Raw genomic sequence first — 26,961 nt, forward strand, 5'->3', positions numbered from 1 at the left:
TCATGTGAGGCATTGCTCTGGTGTCTGTTCGCAAGGTGGGACAGCCTGGAGGGCTGCGAGTGTGCAAAACTAACAGCGGGAGTGAGTCGTGGTGGCTGCTTTCCTGTGCTAAGCCGATTTACTTGTTTAAGGTCTGACCTCATCATCCTGTCAGTATGGGTTCCCACCTACACACTTAGCGGCAGCAGCAGCCGCCGCCGTCACAGCAGCAGCAGCAGCAGCAGCGCCTGGCTTCAGCTCCAAGTGGATGCTGCTGAGCACCAGAGGCGGGCTGGGGGGTAGAGGGAGGTGGGAGGGAGGGAAAGAGGGAGGGAGGAAGGGAGGAAAGGAGGGAAAGGAAGGCGCTTGCTCCAGGCACTTGGGCTTTCGTAGGTTGTTCCGAAGAGGCAGAAAAAAGAGAGATAACAAAGGCTCCATTTCCTCTCCGGAGGGAGAGTCGGCTTTGGTCTTCCTCCCTCCCTCCCTCTCCACCCCCCGCAAAGATGTCAGTGTCGGGCAAGAAAGAGTTTGACGTGAAGCAGATCCTGAGGCTCCGCTGGAGGTGGTTCAGTCACCCTTCGCCAGGCGCCCCCGGGCCGGGAGGCTGCCTGCAGCAGGAAGCATATGAGCACAGAGGGACCGCGGGGCAGACCCGGCTGAAGAGCCACTCGCGGGACAGGGGCAACGGGCTGAAGAAAAGCAGTGCCAACAGTCCTGGCCACCAAAACATCCTGGCCCCCGTGCCAGGTCCAACCCCTGCCCATCAGAGAGCCATTCAAACGTGGCATCAGCAGAACCTAATCGAACATTTCCGAGCCAATGAGGACATTCCGAAAGCAAGCCCAGAGGAGAATCTGGTCAAAGAAGGGGCAGAGGAAAACACCTCGGATTTGCAGATGATTACTGAAGAAAACCCAGATGACTCCTCAGAAAGGTAGGAATTAGCCGCGACACTCCCCGAAAGCCCAAAGCTAGGTCGCCTTACTCCCCAGCATTGGCGTTTGGTGTTTTAATAGAAATTTGATGGGGGGATTCTCTAAATGCGCGCAGAGCCAATCGGGATCTCCCTAACCCCCACGAAAAAGTAGACCCATAACTTGAGAATAATCTGCTTTCCTTAGGATGAATATAAAATGCTTTGGGTCGTTCGGGATTTGCCTCTCCTCTCCCCCGTACATATTGAATGTTGTAGAGATTTCACTTTTAAGAATCGTGCCTTCGTTCGTTCTCTGCAAACAAACCTTCCGCTTTAACGTTCAAATGTCTGTTGTGATGCCTGGGACAGATGTTCTGACTTTGTAAGTTACAGCAACTTTAGCAAAATATCTCCTACTCTAAAGATCTTTATTGGCTCATTTTTCTCCTGCCTCTTATTAAGTATGTGCGCCTCCCACCTGAAAAGGGAAGTTTTGCATAGGTTCTCAAAGCCTGGTTCATTTCCAGGTGCATTGCCTGAATAGCTAGTTTGAGATCTTGAGAAAATCGACTCCAAAGACCAGGCAAAGAGATGTTCATTACGATAGCGCCATCTGAGAGCATGAAGCAGGGCAGGGCAGCTATTTCGGAACTTAACGGCAAAGTGAGGGGTGAAGGGAGGCCAGTGCGACTGCTTACCTTTATTTTAGCTTCACCCTTTCACGCACTCTGATATCATTAATGTGGAAGAAAATTATAGCCTGGCAGCTCCAACTGTGAAACATGACTCAACTGCCTTTCTTTTGAAAATGTGAGATATGTTTATTTTTTTTCTTCTAATGCATCTTAAGGTCAGTGTAAAGATTTTGGCAACAGAAACTTAAAAGTGCTCTAAACAAAGAAATGACTTTTTTGTGACATTTCCTAATTATGTAACAGCTCTAGCACGATACTTTAAGTAATGTTCTGTTTGTGAAATTGCCTATTGGGGCCTATATACATCACTATATAAGCCAAGAGGGCTGTCTTCAGCTCCATAAAGTAAAGCCTCCCACCCACCCCCAACAAATTCAGATCCTTTGACAGTGTTTGTGGTCTCTACCTGTGCAACAGACTCTCCATAAAGAAAGCCACATAAAGGCATGGCTCCACGAAAAATGAACTCTGGGCTTAAGGGGGAAATGGTAATGAAAAACCTTCCTTGAGAAACATGCTAAATAAAGGCTTCCATGAGATGATTCTAATTTGGGAATGAAGTCAAAAATATTTGAGACTAGTACAAGACATCTAGAGCTAATCACAATTAGGCAGACAAAGCTAGAAAAACCCAGGTTCAAGTCCCAGGGTCACATACTAACTATGTGACCCTGGGCCAAGGAACTTGATCTCTCAGTGCTCTTGGCAACTTTCTAAGCCTTGACATTCCAGAGAAGGTGCTGACCTGCATTGATAGAGGAAATTTCTTTATCTGCAAGTTTCCTATCTCATTGAAATCACAGATCCAGTCCCTAACCTACAAGACACGGACAATACTATCAGATCTGTTTGTTTGATTTTGTGTAGCAAAGAAAAATAGCAAATTAATAGGACAGTGGTTGCACATCATGCTATTTCCAAATGACACTCCCAACAACCATTTTGAAAATTTCCTGCTGAATCCTAAAGTTGGTAAGGAGATATTTCTTTTCAAATAAGTGCGCACATCTGTCTCAACCGCATGGAAAATTAAGCTTTACCTACTGTCACCTCCTGACAAAATTATATGAAGATTCTGGAATTGATTTGTCAGCACTTGGTTGAGACTGCTGGGTAGTGTGCCAAGCAAGCATCCTTGTGAGCAGAGGAGTTTTAAATGTGTGTTTTCTGATTCTTTGGAGTACAGTTCATGTTCTGAAAATGAAATAGTATACATGCAAGATTTCTTAACCTGAAATCCATGAACTTTAAAAATATATCTGCATATTTGATAACTGTTTTTCAGTATAATGGTTTCCTTTTTAATCATATGCATTTTATTTTATGCATTTAAAAACACTATTCTGAGAAGGGAAGATGTATTTATTAAGCACCTACTATGTGACTAGCACTGTGCTAAGTATTTTACAAATATAATCTCATTTAATCCACACAACAACCCTGTGAGATAGGTGCTCTTATTACCATCCCCATTTTATAGTTGAGCAAATTAAGGCAGGCAGAAGTTAATTGACCTGCCTGGGGCTGCACAGCTACTGTCTGAGACCAGATTTGTTCTCAGGTTTTCCTGAATGCAAACCCAGGGCTCTATGCACGGCACCACAAATTTGCCTCTAGAAGAGGTCCATAGGCCTCAGCAGTAAGCCAAAGGGACCCATACCACAAAAATAGTAGAAGAATTCCCCTTGAATAAATGGTATGTTGTTAACTGTGCTACACTTTGGGGGAAGTCAACAATGTTGTCTTTGAAAAAGGAAATAAATACAGGTAATTGTAACAATGTAGGCCTCGTGGCCAAGGCTTCTTCCAGATAAAGGTAAATCAAGAACCTTGGTAGGATCATTGAGTCACAGAGGGAAGGGCCATGAGAGGTGATTTATCCATTCCTCTCATTTTACAGATGAGGAAATGGAAGGGGAGAGAGGTTAAGTGGCTGGTACAAGGTCATACAGTTGATAAGTATCAGAGGCAGGATTTGAACCCAGGTCTTCCTAACACTATGCTCAGTGTTCTATTCACCATGCCATACTTCCTCACATTCCCTTAGATAAAGCAATCTCATGTCTCATGTAGACTTCCCCCCCCCCCATATTAGATGGGAGAAGCAGAGATAGAAAACTGAGTACAAATGTTGTGTATCTGAAGAATATCACAAAAACACAACTAAAGAAAACAACTGAGGCAAAATGACATTAAAATTAAATCTGTATGCATGACCAGGTACTTAAATAACCATGGTGTTGCCAAAAAAATCTAAAACTTCTTTCTGTCCCTGTGTACTTAACATGTCTAGATCTTCTGTGGTTAAAAACAGCCATGTGGAGATTTTTCACATTGAGGGTGTATGTACATACACGCTGGCATCAGGGCACTGACTCATTCCTATTCCAGCTGTCTTAGTCTCAAACTTCTAGCTCTTTTGCTTCTCTCTGACCTACTGAATCACCAATGCCAAATTACTCCCCCGCTCAGTGGCCTCTCCTTTCCAAAACTGACCTATTATATTCCAAGCATCAGGACAAATATTTCAACAACATCCTGTTTATCACATAACAATCAATGGATAGTTATGAATTTATCATGTAGGGTACATTTGTAAACTTTAACACACCATATATATTTATGTTATTGTGTGTGTGTGTGTATGTATGCAAGTTTGATAGGGTCACAAGTAGATGCCAGAATATTAATGCCATAAGAAAATAGGTTGGCCTAAAATAAGCTCAATCACCTCTTCATTGTATGTGTGGATTGTCTATACTGCAGAAAGCCTTCCCTGGCACACAGCTGAATCAAGACCGTAGGGAATAGTACTGATGTTGTCTGGTCCTATGGCCCTAATCTATTTGACTTAGAGGGCTGTAAAGCTACACAAAAAAGTGCTGACTAGACGAGTCACCTGTAATTTGTCATTATCTGGACCAATCTTACCATGTTCAACAGAAACCATGATTCCCACTTGACCAAGAGCCTTTGTACTCTTAAGGCTGGACCAGGAAAAGAACTGCTGTTCTTGCGTTCTGAGGCCCCTCTAACAGTGAAAAGGAGCAGAGTCCAAAGCAGATGAGAATTAAGCAAGGAGGTAGATCTCAACTTTGTCAAATACCCTCTTCCATATGCAGTCAACCCTGAATACTCCCCGATAACTCACTGATTAATCACCAAGGTCAAGCAGCTAATTTAGAAATATACCCTGGCCTCTTGACTAATTAATCTGTTGACTGATTAATGAGCTATAAGGGAGCATTTGGGGTTAAGTGTTTCTAGAAGAGGACTGTGGCAATTGATAGAGCTGAAGGAAGGAAGCACATTACTCAGTAGGAATCTCCCTGAGGTTGCAACTGTAGTACGTTGGATCCTGGGCTAAGGAGCTGAGCTATAAGACTTCCAAGTCCAAAATCATTGCTTCTCTCAATCCCAGTACAAGCCTTTCTGCTGTGTGGAATCTTCTAGGGCAATATTTATGCCTAGGGGTGAGGGATGTGCTTTATTATACACAATGAAATATATTGGTAAAATTATTGCCCATAGGAAGATTGAGTGTTCTTACTCCCACAAAGGAAATAAACCCCCAAAGTGTCCTCATCAGCAAATATTTTTGAAGGTGGAGTTTTTATGAAGAACATAGAGAATACCTCCTCCTGCCTCACAGATAGGCCCTATAGCTTGACCCATGTGTAATTTTAGCCAGAGATCCCTGAAAGGACCCAAGGCAACTTGGGGAAACCACTGCATCATTGCTCTGTGCCTATTATTTGGATGATAACTGCGGAATCCATTGACAAAAACCATGGCAGTCATAGGCCTTTACAAATTCTGTGGTGAATTCTCAGAGGCAGGTAATTGTCCTCTTATGGAGCTTGGCAGACACCTGCATTCAGGAAAGAATATGGGGGAAAAGGGAAGAACTGTTCCAAAAGGAGAGAGAATGTAGTCTATCACTCTCACATTTGGAAATCCAGAATATTCCTTGCACCCAGAACTCCTCTCCAGGGCAACACAACTTTGTATTTCCATTTCTAGGTCTCTAGAAAATTGAAGAACACTCCACTGCTAGAATGGAGTGAACAAAATAGGATATTTAAATTTGAAAAGGCAACTAACATATCTACAATAAGATATTCATTTCACTCAGGGCTGATTATGCATAAAATAAAGTAATCAACCTAAGAGAATTTACTAGAGCTTTTTCTACTCTGAAAAAAAGGAAAGAAACCCATCACATTATTTGTAAAATCATCAGAGAATGTAATGCTTCCCAAATAATCAGATTGAGAGACTGACCAAAAGCCACCACATAATCTCTGAATTCTCCTTTTCTGGTTCCTTCCCGCCTAAGAATCCACCATGCTTGAGAAAGGGTGGGAGTATATTGAGTAAATCAACCAGATAGCCTCACCTTACCTAAAATAAGTAATAAGATGCTATATTATTTCTCAGGTGAGAACCCATCTCAATTGGTCACTTGGTACGAACACAGATGTGGTAGTAAGTCACTTTGGATTGGCTGAGGGACTTGGTTATACATTCTGGAACCTGTTTGATATCATTAAACTAGATAAAATCAAGACAAAAAAGAGAGTTCCAGCTAAACCTTTAAGAAGCAATTTCTTCCATGGAGGGGGGAAATCTCAGCCTCCTCCACCCTCACCCTGATGAGAGGAGGAACTTGTGAACTTTGAAGAGGTTCAAGGATTTTTGACTTCCAATTTTCCTACTGATGCCCTCACCTAGCATCACCACTGGGAAAGAAATAGACTGTGGCAATGTGGCAATCACATCCAAGAACAGGCTAGATGTGATGAGTAAAGGCAAATTCAAGGTTACACAAGGTTCTCAGAAGAAAGTCACACTACATAACCCCTTATGCCTGAGAGGAATACACTGAGGGCTCTAGCAAAGGGATTTCCTTTTCCTCACAGGCTGTGAGTGACCCCTTTATCACATGCCCTCTCTAAGCTTGAGCCCCCCTTCTCCTAGACTCTGTATATACTGGTGGGAGAGGTTGGTACAGATTTTGGGAGAGGAAATGTTTACTGAACCATCTTATCAAATATCCCTTTCTAAAAATCAAGCAGCCTTATAACCACTGATAATCATAGGGGGAGAGCATACCAGCAAGGGCTTATGAGCTATAATATTAGAAAGACAAGTCTCAAACTATTCCCAGACTCTGAGATGACAAACAGCACATGAGCTCTGGGGATTTCAGCTGCCAGTGGGAATGGTCTCTCCTACTCTGGGCTCAGTTGGAAGAATAAGTCCAGAGCTTCCATGCACTATGCTCATTTAGCGCAGATGTAAAAGGTGCACCATTTTGGATCAAACTAGCCTGCTAGCTGCCTCAAATGGTAGCTGATGAGGACATGTACATATCTTCCTGGTAGAGGATTCCATAGGGAACCATGCCCCAGATTGGGGAAGTTTTGTAGTGTTTATGGTACCACGTACCATACATACACACACATATACATACACACAAATATACATACACACACATACACAAACACATGTTAAGGCAGGGAAAATAACTAATTTGCAGTCAAATGTTTCCCAAGTGTGCTTTTTGTCCAAAATAGTTGTCTTCATTCTTTCCTCATCTTCTATATAGTAAGACACAGAGCCCACTTTGGGATAATTCCATATTCCATCAAACTGACAGGTAAGAAGGGGAAGGAGGGTCACACCCCAGCCTCTTATTGCATGCCATTTTGTGGCAACAAAGAAACTCCAAACTGTATAAAACAGCCTTCAAATTTGATTTCCTAAGGGAGACCAAATTGGGCATCCATCAGATGCTCTTACCTTTATGGATTCTGGTTGAATTCCCAAGTTAAATTTTCTTTGAATTGTTTTCTAACTCATTCTATATTCTATGTGATTGAGAACACCAGCTATTCATTTTACAAACCAAACTAGTGTGTTTTCTACTGTATTGGCTATTTTTAGCATTCGCTGCTTTTTTGACAAATTCTTTCCCATTAACAGAATGGGCCTTAAGCATTAGATAATGTATGGAGCTGCCCCTGTGTGTAATTTGAGGGAGAAAGGGAAGAACCTTCTGCCCCACTGTACCTCCCTCTCGTCAGATCGTTGCATTTGAAATCCTACCATTGGAGATGAATTACTTGAACAGGCTTATAAATGAAATACAGTTGGTAAAGCCCTTTGTAAATCTTAAAGGATGTAAAAATACCTTGTCATTATTCTCATTATGATTAGGCAAAGGCATAATGTATTACGTTGGTCATTCAAAACTTGCTAAAGATTAGCTTAATAAGTAACAATGATACCCCCAAAAGAAATGAGCATCAATGAAATCCACTCAAGAAAACAGAAGGAAGTTCAAAAGGAGACACAGATAAGCAGGTTAGCAGTGCTTCTACTATGTTGTTTATTATAGACAGAAACCAAGCTGTATGTACGTAACAGATACATGGTTTCCTGGGCAATCTTCTTTTGTTCTTTGTATATGGAAAAGTTTGAGTTTATTGGTTTGTCAAGCTCACAGTCAAGAAAAAGGAAAAACGTCAAAAAATGATCTGATCCAACCCACCTCCCTCATTTTACAGGTAAATTAAGTGAGGCTCAGAAAAGTGAAGGTATATGACATTTATCACATGGCAAGTGGTTGACAGGATCAAGACTAGATTCCTAGTTCCTAAGATCAATGGTCTTTCTACAATTCCTTGATGTTCCTCTTAAAGAAAATGAGGAGAGAAGTGTAGGGACTTATTTGGGAAATAATGAGTAACTTCTTTGCTGGAAGCAAGAGGCCTAAGTGGACATTCACTCTACCCTTCTAATCCAACTGAGGCAACTTGACTACCAGGCCTATGACTAGCCTAAGCCATAGTGGTAAGTACATATATGGAAATAATGCCAGGGATCAATTTTAGCTGAGAAGATTGTGTTTGTTAATTAGGAAGTAATTAAAAAGTCTAATACTATGAAAAAGGGCTTACTGTTATAGCATAGGAATGAAAATAAGAGACTTAATCATCACAGTTTTACTTTAGCTACAGTATCAAATAGTATGTTGAATCAGGTAAAATTCATTATGAAACAGTTTTGCCTATAGTTGGCGGGATGAATGGCATGGTATCAGCTGTAGGTCTTCCTAGTCAATCAGACTTTCAAAGAGTCATTAACCCTCTGGGCCTCTCACACTAAATGTTTTCTGAGGGTCATGAGTTCAAAGCTCCCTGAACTATCCCATGCTGCCTCTACTGATTGATTCATAATTCTATACCACTCTTTTTAAAGTATAGATAAGGGTGGGGAACCTGTAGCCTCAAGGCCACATGTAGCCCTCTAGGTCCTCAAGTGTGGCCCTTCAACTGAGTGCGGCCCTTTGACTGAATCAAAACTTCACAGAACAACTGAAGTCTGGATTCAGTCACAGGGCCACACTTAAGCACCTAGAGGGCCACATGTGACCTTGAGGTCACCGGTTCCCCACCCCTGGTGGTGCTTTCCTGATACTATAAATGTGTTTGAGATATAGTAGAATGTAAACTTAATTTTCATGTAAATGTCCAGTGAAACCAGTGAAACTTGTAAACCCAAATTTTAGTTGCAAACTAGCTGAAGTGCTTCTGTGTTCCACAATATTTTGAATAAGAAGAGAGCTAGAAAAAAGGAATTAAGTTCCCTATGCACTGACTGCAAATATTCTAGGATCATTACAACAGTGGAGGCTGTGGGAGGAATCATAGGGTCAAAAGATTTTGGAGATGAAAGGGGCTTGGGACATCACCTCATCCAATGCTTTGATTTTAAAGATTTTACAGAAACTGAGTCTCACAGCTCATACAACTTCATCATTTCCAGCACTAAGATTAGAAACCAGGTCTTTTGACTCAAACCCAAGGCTCCTTCTATGAAGAAATGCTGTTCTCAGGATCATGACTTTCAGTGGCAGCTCTGATCAAATGAGAAATCTCTGGAAAGGGTTTTGTATCAATAAAGTGATATATAATGGGATCTGTTACTATTACCACAATTCTAAACTGACAACTGTTCAAGGGACCGTCTTTTGCATTTCTTTGTATCTTCAGAGTTTAGCACAGTGCCCGACACATAGAGCATGTTTATGAAATGTTTACCGACTGACTGACATACCTTACAATGTGCAAATGATTTTTTAAAAAAAAAACCTTCTTATAAATCAAGCCATGTCTTTAAAGCACAGAAATTAAGCCATTGGGATAAAAAAAAAAAGGGGGGCGGATTTCAGGTGCTCAGTAGTGAAGGCAGCAACTGGTTCAGATGAGCAAGCTAGAGCTAGGTATCAGGACATAAGGCAAAGAGGGGTAGATGGTACTTAATGACCTCAAGGGAGTACAGAACAGAGAAGAGATGGGTAAGAAAAGATAAAACAGCAAAGAGTAGCTGGTTTTGCCCTTTTGTTTTGAATGCACCTTGAATGTACATGTCTTCTAGTTTGTAGTAGATTTCTATTTTGTGGGATGTGTGTATGTGTATGTATGTTGAATGAAAAAAGTCATACCAAAAGTTAACAAATTTGATTTAAGTGTGCCTTGAGCTGACAAACCCCACATACTTACTGTGTCTATTCCAAGTGAAGTGGAGAACACTAAAACAGTTATACAGATAACTCAGTGCAAGAAATACTGAAAATATTTTTGTTGAATTATCTGGATACTTTAAATGAAATGGATGTGTTAGATCTCAATTACCTGTATAACTTCCCCAATCACTGGCTACAGTGTATGTCTGCATTAATCACAATTGTTGATAGTCACATTCAAGGCTTTTTACATCTCAGTTTCTCACTGTTGACCCAGATGCCATCATGGAAATGAAGGAAAACATTACAAATGCATGACTCTATGCTAGTTTCACATATTGATCAGCTATCATTAGGTAGGAGAATTAGTTTCAAAAAGTTTCCATATTCTATTTTAAAAAGAATTCTCCAAAGGCATAATGATATTAATAATAAAGTTTTTTTAAACCATGTACAATTTTCATTTAAAATACTTCTCACTTATATGGCTCAATTTTCTCTAGTTCACCTTTTAAATGAATATCATTGGTGTTGTTCTGATTCATGATAATCAGTTCAAAATTTGGGTCCATTCAAATGGATACAAAACTAGATTTTATGTTTAAATCTCAAACTAGGATCTCTTTTTTCTCTAATGTCTCTGCAGTCTTACTTGGTCTGGGAAAGTAAACTGAAGCCCTCATTTTAAATCATCTGTTTGCTGTGAAAACTTCCAATGCTGATTCAACCCAATCAGACTAACCCATGTTTTCCAAGAATGAATCATTGACTTAGAGCTAGAAGGGACCTCAGAAGGCATCTAATCTAACTGCTTCATTTTACAGAAAAGGAAACTGGGGTTTCAGAGAAGTAAAGAGACTTGCCTAAGATCACATATATCTCAGATGATGCATTTAAACCCAGGTCCTCAAGCTATAGAGCAAATGCTTCTCCCATTGTATAGGGATGTTCTAATGCAAATAAGAGCTTTCACTGGGCGATTGGAAATGGAACCCCCGACTTACGACTTCCTTTCGGTAAGGAACTTGGACCAAATTATCATGATCATGCTACTTACTAACATCTAGATAGCACTTGAAAAAACAATCACTGGTTTATATGCATTCTCTGATGTGAGCTACACAATAACCCTGGCAGGTGAGTACTACATATACCCCATTTTCAAATGACAGAGCTGAAATTCAGAGAAATTCAGGGACTTGCCAGTGACTGTATGCTAAGCAAGTAATGGAGGCAGGATCTGAAGCCAAGACTTTTTTCCACTATTCCATGATGCCCCAAATTAGAATGAAGTATAGCAGTGTGCTGAAATCTTAATGCAGATACACTTTTTAATTGAAGGACAAACTAGATATTTTTAACCATCCCGTGAACTAACATGAATCAGAAGCAAACATTTTCTAAACTATTGAACTAGAGCAGAAATGCAAATATCAAAATCTTTCCATTTTTGAGTCCGTTTCCAGTAAGAATTGTTTGTTCTAATTTGGCCTAATATTCTCCACAGAGATAAGGCCTAAATAGGTCATTCAGAAACTCGAAGACACTTTCACCATTTGGAGATTTGTGGCAAGGGATGATGTTTGTACTTTCACAAAAGTGATGGTTTAAGACAGCACTATTCTGTCAGATTCTTTCATTTTACACTCAGTTCCCATCCTGATCTACTTAAGTGAAGCCAAGTGAAAAATCAAATTTTGGCTTGATCAACTTTGTGGGGCTTGAGATGAGATTATTAATAGTGCTTTCCATTTCAGAATGATTTGAAAAATATTAATAATTCATCATAACTGAGGATGCAAGAACAGCATTTTAATTTTAGAAGTCTTCAAAATGGATGGAATCGGCATTCTAACCCAGCTTATGAAGTTGGAGTTTGTTTACAGAGGTCCTTCCATAGCTTCCTGTTTAAAAAACTAACGGAAGCAAAATACGTACTCAGAAAGTTCCTTACACTCCAATTACCTAGAACAAAGCAGTACTTGGATGTTTAAACAATAAAGTCTCATTAAACATTTAGATTAGGGGGAAACATTCATTATCACTGGGCTCTATGTAAAGTATCTAAATTTCCTCACCTGGAACTCCTACATAGCCGTAGGTTGGGAAAGTGAGGCATATTTCATATCCTTACCCATTTCCTTTTCCTTCCCTTCTGTCTCAGAGAAAGAAATGAGCGTCTTGTATATCCATCCATCATCTCCTTTTTCTCTTCTCTTTAGTCATTTCTTCTACTGGCTCTTTACCCTCAACCTTCAAATATGGTGAGGTCTCATCTCCTCTAAAAGAACCATGGTTTGACCCTGACAATACCTTAGGATCACCTTCAATCCCTAGACAAAGTAGACTCCATTCATCATCTCTATTTTTTCCACATTCACTCATTCTTCAAGCTCTCACAATTGGGCTTCAATAGATGGAACCACCCTACTGGAGGGCTCTTTCCAAAGTCATTAATGAATGACCTCTACAGCGTTAGATCCAATAGTCCTCTTTCTGACCTCATGTTAGATTTTTCCGTGGTATTTGACCCTGTGGACCTCCTTGTTCTGAATAACCTTTCTTACCTTGTTTTCTGTGACACTGCATTAACATGGTTCTCCTCCTATCTGTCTATTCCTTTGTAACTTTTGCTGACTCTTCATCATTTTCCTATTACTCTAACCCCATTCTCATGGTTCTGTCCTTGACCCTCTTCTATTCTTTCTCTGTACTATCTAGATTTCATTTACTTCAATCACTTCTATGCAGGTAACTCTCCAAATCTACGTCTTTAGCAACTTCTCAGAAGTCGCATCCTGTTTCTAGTTTCCTGCTGGACATCTTCACCTGAACAGTGTATAAACTGAACTCCTCCACCTTTCTCCCCTAAACCTGATCCCCGTGCCCCAGCTCTTTCCTTTCTGCCCATGACTCCCGTGAGCCACCTACCTTCCAAGGCTTATAACAGGGTTGGGATCATTTGCTCTTGCTTCTTCCTCTGTTCATATCACTGTCTAGTCAGGGACCAAATCACCTGCTGCTCTTTAATCCTCAGGCACTCATCTCTTTTCACTGAGATTATCATAAGGACCTCCCAAATGATGTTCTGGCCTCCAATGTCCATTTCTCTACTCAAAGACTTTCAGAAGTTCCCCATTCCCTACCTTCCAAATAAAGTAGAAATTCCTGATCCTGACATTCAAGGCTCTCCACAATCTCACACCATAAGATAGCAGTACTTTTCTAGATTTTCACACACTCTATCCTTCAATCATTTGGATAAATTCTCTGCCACTTTTTCATCTTTTTCTCTCTCATCTGTCCCCAATCAAAGCTAATACTACTCTGTGCCTGCAATGCATGCACCCCACTCTGATCCCACACACACACACCAGTCTCCATCTGTTGAAGTCTTTGTCTTCTCTCCCTTTCCCTGGGGTCCCATCTATTCTTCTTCCTAACTCTCCCCACCCCCAAGTGATCCTCCCCTTCTTCAAACTCCTTATAGTACTTTAAAGAGACTTCTCCTTTGTACTTATTTCACCCTCTCCTATCTCATAGTTTCTTTGTGGACATGTCTCTTCCCCAATAGATTAGAAGCTCTTTGAGAACAATGTCTGCTTCATGCCTATATTTACATCCAAGGTGCCTTATGCATAATAAGTCCTTAATAAGTGACTAGTGAATTGAGGCAAGATTAAAATATGGGCCCTATCTGCCTTATCTTCTGCTATGAATCCAAATACCAAAAAAGATATGCATATATGTTGAAGTTTAAGATCTAGTTCCAAGATTAGTTGTAAGTAATGTCTTCTGACCTAATTACAGTGGTTACAATCAAAGTAAGTTTCCAGCGATCATAGTATTGGTATGATGTGTAACACTTTGGACAAACAAACTCTTATTAAGGTCTAAGATGGAAGGCCTTACACAACTAGTTTGGCAGTAAAATAATAAATGCAAGAAATAATTTAAAGATGCATCAATTGTGCCCATCTATTGAGGAATGGCTAAACAAATTATATTACATAAATGTAATGGACTCTGCTAAAAGAAGCAGTGATTATGATGAGGGCAGGGAAGCGTGGAAAGATCAATATGAACTGATGCAGAGTGAAGTAAGCAGAGCCAAGAAAATAATAAAGAATGAAATGGAAAGAACCACAGAACAATCCAAATGAATATTGTAAAATTACAAAGAATAAGCATTGCTCCAAAGAAGAAAAAGAAGAAGATACTGTGATGTCACTCCTTTGACATGTGGTGGGAGGTCAATGGGCATGCTATATAGTTTTTAACTTTTTTGGTGCATTGATTGATTTTACTGGTTTTCCTCTTCCTCTCTTTTTTTCTTTAAAAATACTGCTATAAGGGATAACTTTCTGGGAGGGGGAGACATACTGGGTTTATAATTCATTATTTTTCCTGGACCATGGGTTCATATTCCAATTTTGTAGTGTAGATGTAGTAGGTGGTGGTCTCCTTAATGCTATTTAAGAGGAGTTCAGGAAGATCTGTCACCTAAAATATTTTCCCTTTAGAGTGTCATACTCCTAAAATTTCACCAATTAGTGATTTATTTGAGTTAACTATTCTTTTTAAATATACAAATCATTAGGGAGTTTGGATCTTAATCCTTTACCTCTTAAGAATGAGGGCTGCTGGATTGTTCTCTTAACCTCAGCTGAAATATTTCAGAAGAGAAAAAAGTTTTAATGGGGAAAAAAGAGAAGAGAGAAACTGGAAAGAGAGGAGGGAGATGTAATATTGGAACCTGGAATACTGTGTTCCATGGAGCAGCAGGCAGACGGGTGCCTGAGCACTACAGAAAGATGAAGGGTACCAATGAGAAACTTTTCAGACCTGACCATTTTGTCTCATGCTTGCCCTAATGAAATATAGAAATCTTTTATATTCAAAAATAGGCCTGTCTATGTTGATCACTGTGGGAGTGTTTGATTATGAAGGCGAAATCACATGATATATGGTCATACTGTTGAAGTGTAAATGTAAACCTACTGATCTGCTTTGTGACTCCAGTTACTACTGAAGATCTAGACTACAGCATCAGTAGGAGCTCCCAATTTCCTCTAGGAAAAGAGAGAACTTCCCAAAGGCCTAGCATTTAAGGTCTTTCACTCCTATGCCCAACCTACCTTGCTTACTTTTCTATCACATTAATCTCTGTGATACATTCTGTTTTTCAGTCTAACTGGACTTTGGACTGTTCCCTAATCTTGCCATTCCATCCTGTGTTTCTATACATTTGCACAAGCTGTCCTCCCTGCCTTGCAATGTTTTCAGAATCCATAGCTTCCTGAAAGGCTGCTCTTCTCTAGGTGACACTTTCTCTAGGAAACCTTCCCTGATCTCCCCAGTAATTTGGACTGTCTTCCTCCTCAAATTTTCCCAGCACAGCCTGATCTCTCCTTTGGCCCAGTGGAAACTCCTCTGGGCTTAATTTCATTTAATATCTTTTCCTTGGTTTCTCCATTCTCAAAAAGCAAAATGAAAGGATGAAAAAAATAACCTTTTAGGGAACAGCTTCCCTTGTTTTATACAGTGTGAACTGATGCTTTGCACAGCCATTTTAAAGTGCTACTGATAGAAAGGAAAAAGGACTCAACCATTTATATCACTGCTTGTGAAACTCATCAAGCTAAATCCTCCCCTTGCCCAATTTAAAATGCATCCCATCAAATAACATTCATCCTTCAGCTGGTTGATATCTTACTACTCTATTTAATGAAAGCTGAGTATGCTAAATATCTCTCTTCCAAATCTATGAAAGGAATGTCTGTCCTTTAAATCTATTTCTACCTGTTGGGAATTGTGACATTCTGTTTTTCCCTTGATTTTCAACCATGGTCTTCACAACCCCACCCCTAAGAGGCATACATTTTAAGCATTAAAGTGGCTAAAATTATTTCTATGTTAACATTTAAATGAACTCAAGGAGGAAGCATGAGGGGGACAAGGAATTTCCATGATAAAACTGACACAAATCTAGTACTACCTGGAAGAACACATTTCTGAAATCAATACTGGTGGGTCACAAAGTGTGAGGTGTGTATGTGTGTGTGTGTGTGTGTGTGTGTGTGTGTGTGTGTGTGTGTGTGTGTGTGAGAGAGAGAGAGAGAGGGAGAGAGAGAGAGAGGGGGAGAGAGAGAGAGAGAGAGAGAGAGAGAGAGAGAGAGAGAGAGAGAGAGAAAGAGACAGAGAGACAGAGAGACAGAGAGAGAGAGAAAGAGACAGAGAGACAGAGAGACAGACAGAGACAGAGACAGAGAGACAGAGAGAGAAACTAGATAAAAGGAAACTAAGACAAAAGCACCAATATCTATAAGGACAAGAGCCCAAACATTGTGGTGAGAAGAAGGATATGGGGCAATTCTTTTTAACCATTTTTTTCAAGAGCAAGTTTAGGAAAATGAGGGTAAGTGCCAAATCCCTGTCATACCAGGAAAATGATGGAAATTCCAGGTCCTACTTGTGATTTTTATACTTTTTATGCCCTTAAACACTTACTAGCTGTGTGACTCAGGGCAAGTCACTTCACCCTCCATTTCCTCATCTGTAAAACAAGCTGGAGAAGAAAATGACAAACCACTCTGGTATCTTTGCCAAGAATACTCCAAATGGCATCACAAAGGGTTGTACACGACTAAACAACAGCGACAATGTGCCAGGTACTGTGCCAAGCACTAGGGATACAATGAAACGTCCCAAAACAATCCCTGACATTAAGGAGTATGCATTACATTAGGGGAGTGATGCACAACACGCATACAGAATAGATAGGTGATAATCTAGAAGGGAGGAAACAAATCTAGCATTTGGGAGGACTGAGAAAGGCCTTGTACACAAAGAGATAAGGTCAAGGTTAGCCATCACTGAAAATCGGAAAATCGTTTAGTTCTTTCCTACTGGGGATATTACGGGTACTGATGGGTCTCTGGCATTTCCAGTCTAACTAGGCACTGCTGAGAGTACCTCGCTTTGAGAAACAGAACGAAATGTTTATATGACAACACTGAGTACTCACAGACTACTCAAAATCCTCACTTGGTACTTAATTACTATGAAGCTCTTTCATTCTGAGAGTTTTGGTGACTCTAACTCTAGGGACCTGGAAATTGATCCTATGCTTAAAGCTGGAAGATGCAGCTCCCTCGCTGTACAGGGTAAAAGCCCGGAGGTTGGAGAGGCTGACAGACGTGCCCCCAGACACCCAGAAAGTAAATGATGAAGTCAGGATGAAGGACCCGGCTGGGCACTGAATCCAGCTTTCCTGCCACTGCATAATACTGCTTAGTAGAGATGACATTCTGTTCTTTTAACCCTCAAAGAAGTAACAGGCAGCATTATTTTTAGCTTTTCGCTGTTTACAGTTAATTCTTTCATTCAGCTGACAAACATCTCTGGGCTTCTTACTGTAAGGGGAGCCCTAGGTGGGGCAGGTAGGCAACTTTTCTCTTAGATGGCCCCATCCCTGTAGGGGCAGAACAAATCTTCTCCTTTCCCTCCCACTAAGGGTGATATTTTCTGTACTCACCACACACAACCTCCCCTAAGGAGGGGACTTTGGTGAGCATGTGAAGGGAAAGAGAGGGAAAAAGATTGCCTGGGGGCCACTGCCTCTGAGGGAGTTCCCCTCCAATTTCTACTTACAACTTCCTAATACCATTTAAAATCATTTATTCATGGCTCAGGAATTTTTCTGGGGTAAAAACTAGGTCACCCTTTTACCCTGATTTGGGAGAGATGGAGCTAAGGGGGGAAAGTGCATTCCAGGCATGGGAAACCGTCCATTCGGAGACAGAGGTTTGTGTGTGAGGAATCTACAGAAGGCCAGTTTAGTTGGATAGCAGAATATGGCATAGGAGAATTATACAGCCAGTTGTCACTTTATGTAGGTGGACCATTCCACAGACCTCTACGGAATGTGAATTTGATGGAAGGAAGAAAGGGGTCACCAGTGGAAGGAGGGGCTGGCATACTGTTCAAGGGCATGCAGGAGGAGGAACATACAGACCCAGGGACATGAGAAGGGGGTGTAGTGGGGGCAGGCAGAGCAGGACAAAGGTCTCCTCTCTTAGCAAAGGTCTCAAGCTAAGCCTGTGTCTTACATGGGGGTGGTGGGCTCTCTAGGCACCTGTTCTGCTTTCACTTGGAGTGGTTTGTTTGTTTGTTTGTTTTGGTGGGGAAGTGAAAGGCCCCAGAGTGCAGAGCCAAGGTGGGGAGTGACGGAGATAGGAGGAGACAGGGAGGGAAAGAGAGAAAAAGGGAGAGAGGGAGGGAAAGGGAGAAAAAGGGAGAGAGAGAGAGAGAGAGAGAGAGAGAGAGAGAGAGAGAGAGAGAGAGAGAGAGAGAGAGAGAGAGAGAGAGAGAGAGAGAGAGAGAGAGAGAGAGAGAGAGAAAGGAAGAGGAGAGAGTGAGGGAGAGTTCAGGGGAGAGACGGAGGCAGGGAGGGAGACAGGGAGGGGGAGAGAGGGAGAGAAAGAGGGAGGGATAAAGGAAGAGAGGGAAGGAGAGAGGGAGAGACTGTTCACAGTACATTACAATAAACAGCTGAATTTGCCTAATATGAATTTGCAATGTGAGAGCTGTCTGTACAGTGAGACTGGGAAAATGGTTTGGGGCCAGGTTGTGAAGGGCTTTTGTTGTTGTTGAGGGCTTTATAAGCTAAATAGAAGAATTTCTATTTTATTCTAGTGGCAAGAAAGAGAGATATTGGAGTGGATTCAAGGTGCACTGCTTTGAACATGAAGTCTTTCCTGATTTCCCAGTTAGCTGCTAGTGCCCTCCCTCTCTCCCTAACAATGTGGCATTTGTATTTCTATATTCTTTTTATTCTGCACCTGCTTAAATGTATATTTATGCTGAAAGTAGGGATTGTTTCATTCTTTGTATTCCTAGACCCTGGCCCAAGGTATGGCTAAGAGAGCAGGCTCTTGCTGATTCATTTGGTTGATCCTGTTGGCATCAGAGACCCAGTGATGATTTTTGAGCAGGGGAATAACATATTCCAAACACTATGCTTGACTAGCATCTCCTAGTATGTCATTTGCCCATGCATTGCTAAGGTCCTGCCAAAGTCACAGAAATAAGCACCAACTTTCAGTGTGAAATCTCTCTTAGGATCTTTGCAGCTAGATTTTCTGTGATACAGAATGATGCATGCAACTTTCACGTTGAGGAGAATTGCCTATTTGTCTCATGTAGCCTGCCCTACTAAATGGGTCACAATCTCTCAAAGCTGTATTGATGTTTTAGCTTTCAAGGCACAGCCACCTGGCCATTCTTGGCCTACGATCTCCAGGACACATGTTCCAAAAATACAAAATGCACAGTTAGTGGGATGAAATAAAAACCTGTTACTATTCATGATTCTCAATATAACTGAAAAAAGGGGGAAAAAGAACAAATGCAGGATATGAAATCTGCTGTGCCCTCTAGGACTTTTTGCAAGTTGAGGTTTGATGAGAGGGCCCAGGGATCTTGAGAGTTAATTGAGTGATAAAGTCAATGACAGGAAGAAGTCCTATCATTTCTCACTGACCACATCCTTTCCAAATCTGAACATAGTGAAGAAGATGGATTTCTAGGTCATCAATTGACTAAGTAATATTTTTTTTTCATTTTTGAAGACTACATGAGATGAGAAATTAATCATATTAATAAAGGATAAGACAGTTTTAGTATACTTATGCTGATTACAATTGATTTTTGATTCATGGATATAATACCTTAATAGACATATACCGACAGGAGGGAGGGAAAGAGGGAGTACCCATTGAGACAGAAAAGACCCTCTGGCATATAGTACCCCATGAATCACAAGTTAGGGACACGATTCATTCCCACACATAGTTAAATTACTACGTATACTCCTCATGTTTAAGAGGAAAGTCATCATGTGCAGAACTGACAAGTTAGCTAGGAGCATGCAATAGAATTCCTGGACCCATCAGGGCAACAAAGAAATCACAATGGGAAATGATAATGCAAATGATTCATTTGAACTTATTTTGTCAGGCCATGAAAGAAGTGCATTTTCAGCAGCATTAGAACGATTTGGGATTCGTTATCAAGCATACAAACTTAGAAACCATGTGGCCATCATTAGTCAGCCATTGTTAGAGCCAACCCCAGCGCCTTCAAAGGTTGAGCAATGCTCATTGAGACAATGGCAAATGTAGCAGCTTGATATGCTGGCTGGCACACGTTACCTAGCACTGCATTTCTGACCCTCTTCTCAAATTCAATTCATTTGTCTTTGCTCTTTACTCTCATTTTCACTTCCTTCACAGTTTTTTTCTTTCCTCACAATATGTGTTTTCTTTGCTTTGAGAATATGGCATTAACACGGGACAGAAATCAGAAAGGCAATTCTAAACAGTCATAACTAGGGTGGGGTGCCTAGAGCTCTGCTCAAGGGGGTTGATTTTAAAGGTTGCTTACAGCACTTGGCAATCTTTTGACAACTTAGAAAACAACAGTACCTAGAACCTAGCTAGCAAGAGTAATTTATTAAAATAGGAATCTACCAGATAACACTTGCTTCCTCACCAAACCCACCCATCTGCCCCTATCTCCTGGCCTCTCCAGGATGCATTTCATGTTGCTAGCTTCAGATGGAAAAGTTGATAGTTATAGCTCTTCATACCCAAAGCCTAGTGGGGAGAGGGGAGAAAATTATTTCTACCTAATTGGTTATGCAAACTGGAAAAAAAAGATGAAGAATTAAAAGTTTCTTGCCCTATAACCTGTAACTGATGAAAACATTAACTATGCTAAATAACTGCCTTTCAGACATACTTATCTGGTCTTAATAACATAGCAAAGCAAGACTGATGGCACTTGGCATACTTCTTGCAATTGATCAAGGGATTCCAATCACTATTTTAAATATCAGAGATATACTTGAGCATTCCGTAGGAGATCAGAACAAACACACATGTTGTAGTCATTTGTATATTTAAGGGTAATGGAGGCCGGCATTCCCTAAGAATGGTTTGGTTCTAAAATGATTAATTCTCCTCTTGATTAATTTCTCCATCCAGTGATGATGCCTCTTTTGGTGTAAAGGCTCTATGTTCATCCTGCAGTTCCTAGAGCTGATGTTAGATAGCATAGAGTTCAAGATCATCCAAGATTTGAACTCTAGGGGTTCAAGACAACTTGAAATAGTTGTGGCATTTAAATCTTGGGATCTGCCTTCTCAGAAGACGTCAAAGTAATGACTACAGTAGAGACACAGAGCAAGATCACCTTATGCATTCATCCTCAAGTAAGCATCAGGCGTAATGTTCCAAGCATTGGCTACCCATGAGTGGACTGTCTACTTCTGGTGTTCTCCATGGCTACTTAGACTTAAGAGTTACAAAGGACCTTTGAGGATCTTCTCCCCAGTTCCTACCAATAATATCAATAAGGAGAAAAGAGGAAGGAATGTTCCCCCATAGCATACACATCTTGACCTACCAATAAATTGCTGCTTTGAATGATGCAAGCCCTCTTGTCCCTATCCTTGGTATGGGTTACCAAGAGCTGACTATAGGCACAAAACAAATACACTGATTTTGTAGAAGAAAGGAGACTCATGATTGACATTAGTAAGAAAGTTATCGAAGAACACTAGTATGTTCTTGGAAATCTAACCTAAATTTTGCCTAAAACCATTTAAACCCATATCCTCTTGTTCTTTTCTCAGTGATAATAAACAGCTGGGTTTGTATAACAATCCCCACCCATGTAGCTGAAGACATTCATTGAAACGATTCTGCAATTTTCAGACAAAATTACTGAAACTGGAATAATTTACCATCCACTTTTTCTGCTTTAATATCCTTTGGTTAGGCTTTGAGCTCCTTTCCAAGACTCCCGTGACTACAGCCAAATGTCCTATACTAGTAAGGACTTGCTGATGGATTTGACTGACCTGTTTAAAATGGGCTACCCAAGTCAGGATTCTCAGGTGCTACTCAAGAGTGTTAGGTCCGCAGAAGTGGAAGAAAATAGTGGGAGCAACAGGATTTTTGCAAAGCAGCTGGTGCTATTTCCGCTCCAGCCAAACAATAAGCACCATCCTGAGGCTGCAATTATTCCGATTTACTATTCTCAACATAGCAAGGAAGTGCAGAGGTGTAGGGGAATGAGAAGCATTTCCATGGGAGAGGAAGCATGGCTCTATCAAAGTTTGAAAACGATTGTGCCTTACTGTACCAAGTACCAAGATGTGCTCCTGAAAAGGTTTTAAAAAATCAGTCCATCTGTGGACGTTTTGTTGCCAATGCCCAAAGTAGGGTAAGTTAAAGATACTCATTCAGCATGATACTATTACAATATGTTTAATATAGGAGGATAAGACCATACATTTCAAGCCCTGGAGGTCATCTAGTCCAGCTATCTCATTTACAACGGAGGAAACCAAGACCTAGAAAGGTGGTGCTTTGTCCAAAGTCACACTAGTTAGGAACTACCAGAGTGGAGATTCCAACCTGAATCCGAGTTATATAGGTGGAAGGGGTCTTAGAGGTCACTCTGTGTGTGTGTGTGTGTGTGTCCTTCGTTGCTGAAGAAGACCATGCCATCAGAGAAATAATGACATGACTTGCACCTGACTTTGTTTTTTTTGAGTGAGGGATGGCTATGCAGGTCACCAGTCTCACTTCTCCTCCAGACCCATCTGAATCCAGTGATCAGATATTCATCAGGATGACTGGAGATGAGCCAATTGGGGGTAAGTGACTTGTCCAAGGTCACATAGCTAGTGAGTGCCAAGTGTCTGAGGTGAGATTTGAACTCAAGTCCTCCTGACTCCTGCATTGGTGCTCTATCCACTGCACCACCTAGCTGCCCTAGAGGTTACTGAGTTCAATCTCATTTTACAGGTAAAGAAACTGAGCTTCAGAATAGTTGTGCTGTTGACTTACTTACGTGCAAGTCTTCTAATTACATGTGTTTCCATCTAGATATCAGGGATCACAAGGTTGTGGGATTAGTGGCATCTCCTTTCACCTCTTTAAGCCTGTTTTCTCATAGTAAAATGGGAATAATATTATCTGCTGCACTTATCTCACCTACCTTGTTGTGAAGGTTGAATGAGAAGACTGCACAATACTTTGCAAACCTTAAAATGTTATATAAATTTTGGCTATTTTTAACATTTTAGTTTACCCAGAGCCCCCAAGGACACTAGGCTCACAGTGGTTAGGTTCAATCCTGAGGGCCCCACCCAAAAAAGGAAGGAAGGAAGGAAGGGAATGGGGGAGGGAGAGAGGGAGGGAGGCAAGAAGACAGGCAGAATTTATTCATTTATTAAACACCTACTATGTGCCAGACACTGTGCTAAGTGTTTTGCACATATTATCTCATTTGATCCAAGTGGGTTCCCCCTGGTATTTAGGATGAAATTAAAGCATCCTTTGGGGGCTACCAATAAAGCAATCCCCTTCCCATTAAATATGCCCTCTCTAAATAACTCTCAGTGATGAGGAAGAAGTGAGGATGACAAGTCCTTTAATGGCTTTCCTGCTCCTCCACTATATATGTAATATATATTATATAGGTATGTGTATATGTGTGTGTGTGTGTGTGTGTGTGTGTGTGTGTGTGTGTAAAATCTCCTTTCTCCAAGAGGCACAGTGCGTCAGGTAATCCCTTTCTCCATTTTAAAGGCATATGAAGCAAATTTCATTAGGGAATATGCCCAAGAGATGTTATTTTTTAAAAAGGTGAACTTTACTAAATACTCAATCATAAAAAAATTATTTTTATTCATGCTAAAGAAAATGTTAACTAAACTTTTTTTTAAACAACTAAACTTTATTGAAAAAAATACAAATTAAAAATGAGATGCAAAATACCCCATCTTTGATTCATTGGAGGTGCCTGACTGCACACCACCGGCTTGCTTTGCATGCGTGCCTATGCTCTATTTAAAAGGTTCAGTTTGGGATCTCTACTATAGAAACTCTCAAATTTAGGAAATCACACAAGAGAATCCCAAGGCTGGGACTGCCCAAGAAATTTCCTTTTCTTTTTGCCAGAAAGCGAGATTCTTGAATCATGCTGCCTAGGAAATCAGCATCCCTACTTTCATAGACAAGTAGGCTAGCTAGGTGGCCCAAAGGATAGAGGGCCAGCTTGGAGTCAGGAAGACCTGAGTTCAAATTTGACCTCAGACAATTACTAGCTGCATGACGCTGGGCAAGTTACTTAACACTGTTTGCCTCAGTTTCCTCACCTGTAAAAATGAGCTGGAGAAGGACATGGCAAAACACTCCAGTATCTTTGCCAAGAAAACCCCCAAATTCATCACAAAGCATTGGACATGATTGAAAATCAGCTAAACAACAAGTAGTCACCAAACCAGCTGGGGAAAGATGGCCCCTTTGATTTCTCCTGATGCAAGGCCCACATCCTATAAATTCATCCAGTTAAATGGGAAATTTACCAAATTGCCCAGGGACTTCCTCAAGCAACCCTTCTTACACAAATATCAATGTAAACAGCTTTATTTCCTGAGATCACGAGGATGGCAATATAAACGGATCTGGGATTTTATTAGTTTAGAAAACTCCTGGTACCAGAAATCCCTCTAGCACTATCACCACCAGTCTCTGACTTAGTAGCCAGGTCCTAAGAAGTCACCTGTGGCCATGGAGATCATAAAGCTAGTGTAAGCCCTCCTGACTTGAAGCCCAGCACTCTAGCCACTATAGCATGCTGCCTCTGAACATAGTAAATTGCTTCTAATTGATCAAATTAAATATAATAAGGGTCTGATGGAAATTTTCCAACTGTAGGTACATACAAAGCTTTCAAATCTATTATTAGAGAAAATAAGGGGCTGGGAATGCTTGCTTTTACTTTTGGTGCAGACCTGTGAATTCATCCATGTGATGAACTCAGAGTGTGCGTAGCAACAACTTGTCTAAAACTTGTCAAAGGCAAGATTTGAACCCACTGCACCAAGCTGACCCTCTGAGTGGTTGCTAAATGTTAAATAACAAAGGAAGGCCATTTTAACAGCATAGAATTACACGTTAATCCATGTCGGTGTGTTGTCGAACAAAGGAGAAGCCCAAGTTGGTTCCGAGTAAGGTTCCCAGAGGAGGGGACAACTTAAGACAGTTCTTCTACCCATAGTCCACTCTTGAGTAAGCAAGACTTTGGCCATGTGTACCAGGCAACAGAGACTCAGAGAACAGCAGACTTCCCTCAAAATAACCAACTGGCTCCATGATGGAGAATTACCATCTCCATGAGATTATTACCAAAGGTGACTAGTGCATTCAGATGCGTGAGGACATTTGAAAACCGTGCTATCTTGTCCACTAAAGTTGTGTCTGCCCTTCATTTTTGAAGAGGACCATAACATCAGGGAAATTAAAGTATTCCAGATTAGAGGACCATAGCTTTAGAGTTGAAAGGGACCGCAGATTTAGAGGTTAAAAAGTACCTACTAGGTAGTGCAATAGACAGAGAGCTGGACTTGTAATCAGGAAGACTTGAGTTCAAATCCTGTCTGAGGTTCTTCCTAGTTGTGTAACTCTGGGAAACTTAACTTGGCAGCTTGCGTTTCCTCACCTATAAAATAGGGATAACACCTAACTTGCAGGATTGTTGTAAGGATCAAATGAAATATATGTAAAATGCTTTGCACACCTTAAAGCACCATATGTCAGTGGTCGTCATCATCATCATCATCATCATGCAGTCCAAACCCTCAGGCTAAATGATTTTCCCAAGGTCACACAGTGGGGAGCTTTGAGAATCAAAGGTAAGTCCTCTAAATTCAATCAGACCCCAGGATGGGAATCCCACATGGAGAGCCGTGTCCCAAGAAAGGTCAAATGATGGAGTCAGAGCCATGGGGTTGACCTTGTGAAGGCCTTCATTTGAGGATGGGAGGAGATAAATCATTTAACGTGTTTTCTTTGTTCCCCATTCTGTGTTGTTTCTGTAAATGGTATGTTGAGACCACTGGGCTTTCAAGAACAAGTTGTGCAACAAAGAGACTTTCCCAGGATTCCTGGACGGTGGGGGGGGGGAGGGGGGAGGAAGTATCTGAGCCAGGGAGCAAAAGAATATTCCCCAAACATAGGAAAGTCAACAGAAGGCATCTACAAGTCAGTTTTAGTGGCCCTTCTCTCTTTGGGCACCAATCCCCTGGCAGCTTTCAACTGCTAATGAGTCAGTATTTTCAGGTATTTCCTGTTATAGCATTTTGCAACTGAGTATTCTAATAAACTCTGCTCGAATGTAAGTCTGAAAAACATCTTGGTGTATCCTGGAGATCAAGTTAGGATGTTGGGAGCCTTAGATGCCTCACCTAGAGTTTTGTCTTCCAAAGCAGTAACATTAAGGTATTCTAATATATTTTGATGACAATATTTGAATTCTGCTTCAGTCACTCTCTTCTTTGTGATCTTTAGACAAATCATTTCCTTTCTCTGGGCCTGTTTCCTCCTCTGTAAAATGAGGAGATTGGATCAAATACCTCTCAGGTCTCTTTCAGCTCTAAATCTATGATCCTTTATAAAAAATATGAAAATAATTCCCTTATATTTCTTTAAGGTACAATTTCTGCCTAAACATAGGCAGATTAATTAATTCTTAAATGATTTGATTGCCATTTTCAAAACCAGCTTCATAAGTGTGTAGAGAGAGGTAAGAAAAAACTTTACCTGTATTTTTATTTTTTGTAACTAAATTCCCAGTATTTACCTGAGGTTGATAAATCAGTAGAAATAGTAGAGTTACTCATGGTTTTTTTTCCACTGATAATTGCTTGATTTTGAAACCCCAGCTGAGAGGCACTTAAAAACTAATGGACTATTACGTTC

The 26,961-nt window shown here is 40.8% G+C and overlaps 1 protein-coding gene across 1 annotated transcript in view; it reads left to right on the forward strand.

Moving 5' to 3' along the window:
- The first annotated feature begins 303 nt into the window (after nucleotides 1–303).
- KLHL4 (kelch like family member 4) overlaps nucleotides 304–26,961 on the forward strand; it is a 191,107-nt gene continuing 164,449 nt past the window's right edge. The window contains exon 1 of the mRNA XM_072626428.1: nucleotides 304–913. Coding sequence (XP_072482529.1) covers nucleotides 483–913 — 431 coding nt within the window. The 5' untranslated portion in view covers nucleotides 304–482. The remainder of the gene's footprint in view (nucleotides 914–26,961) is intronic.

This window comes from Notamacropus eugenii, chromosome X (assembly GCF_028372415.1).
Source record: "Notamacropus eugenii isolate mMacEug1 chromosome X, mMacEug1.pri_v2, whole genome shotgun sequence".
Classification (NCBI taxonomy): Eukaryota; Metazoa; Chordata; class Mammalia; order Diprotodontia; family Macropodidae; genus Notamacropus; species Notamacropus eugenii.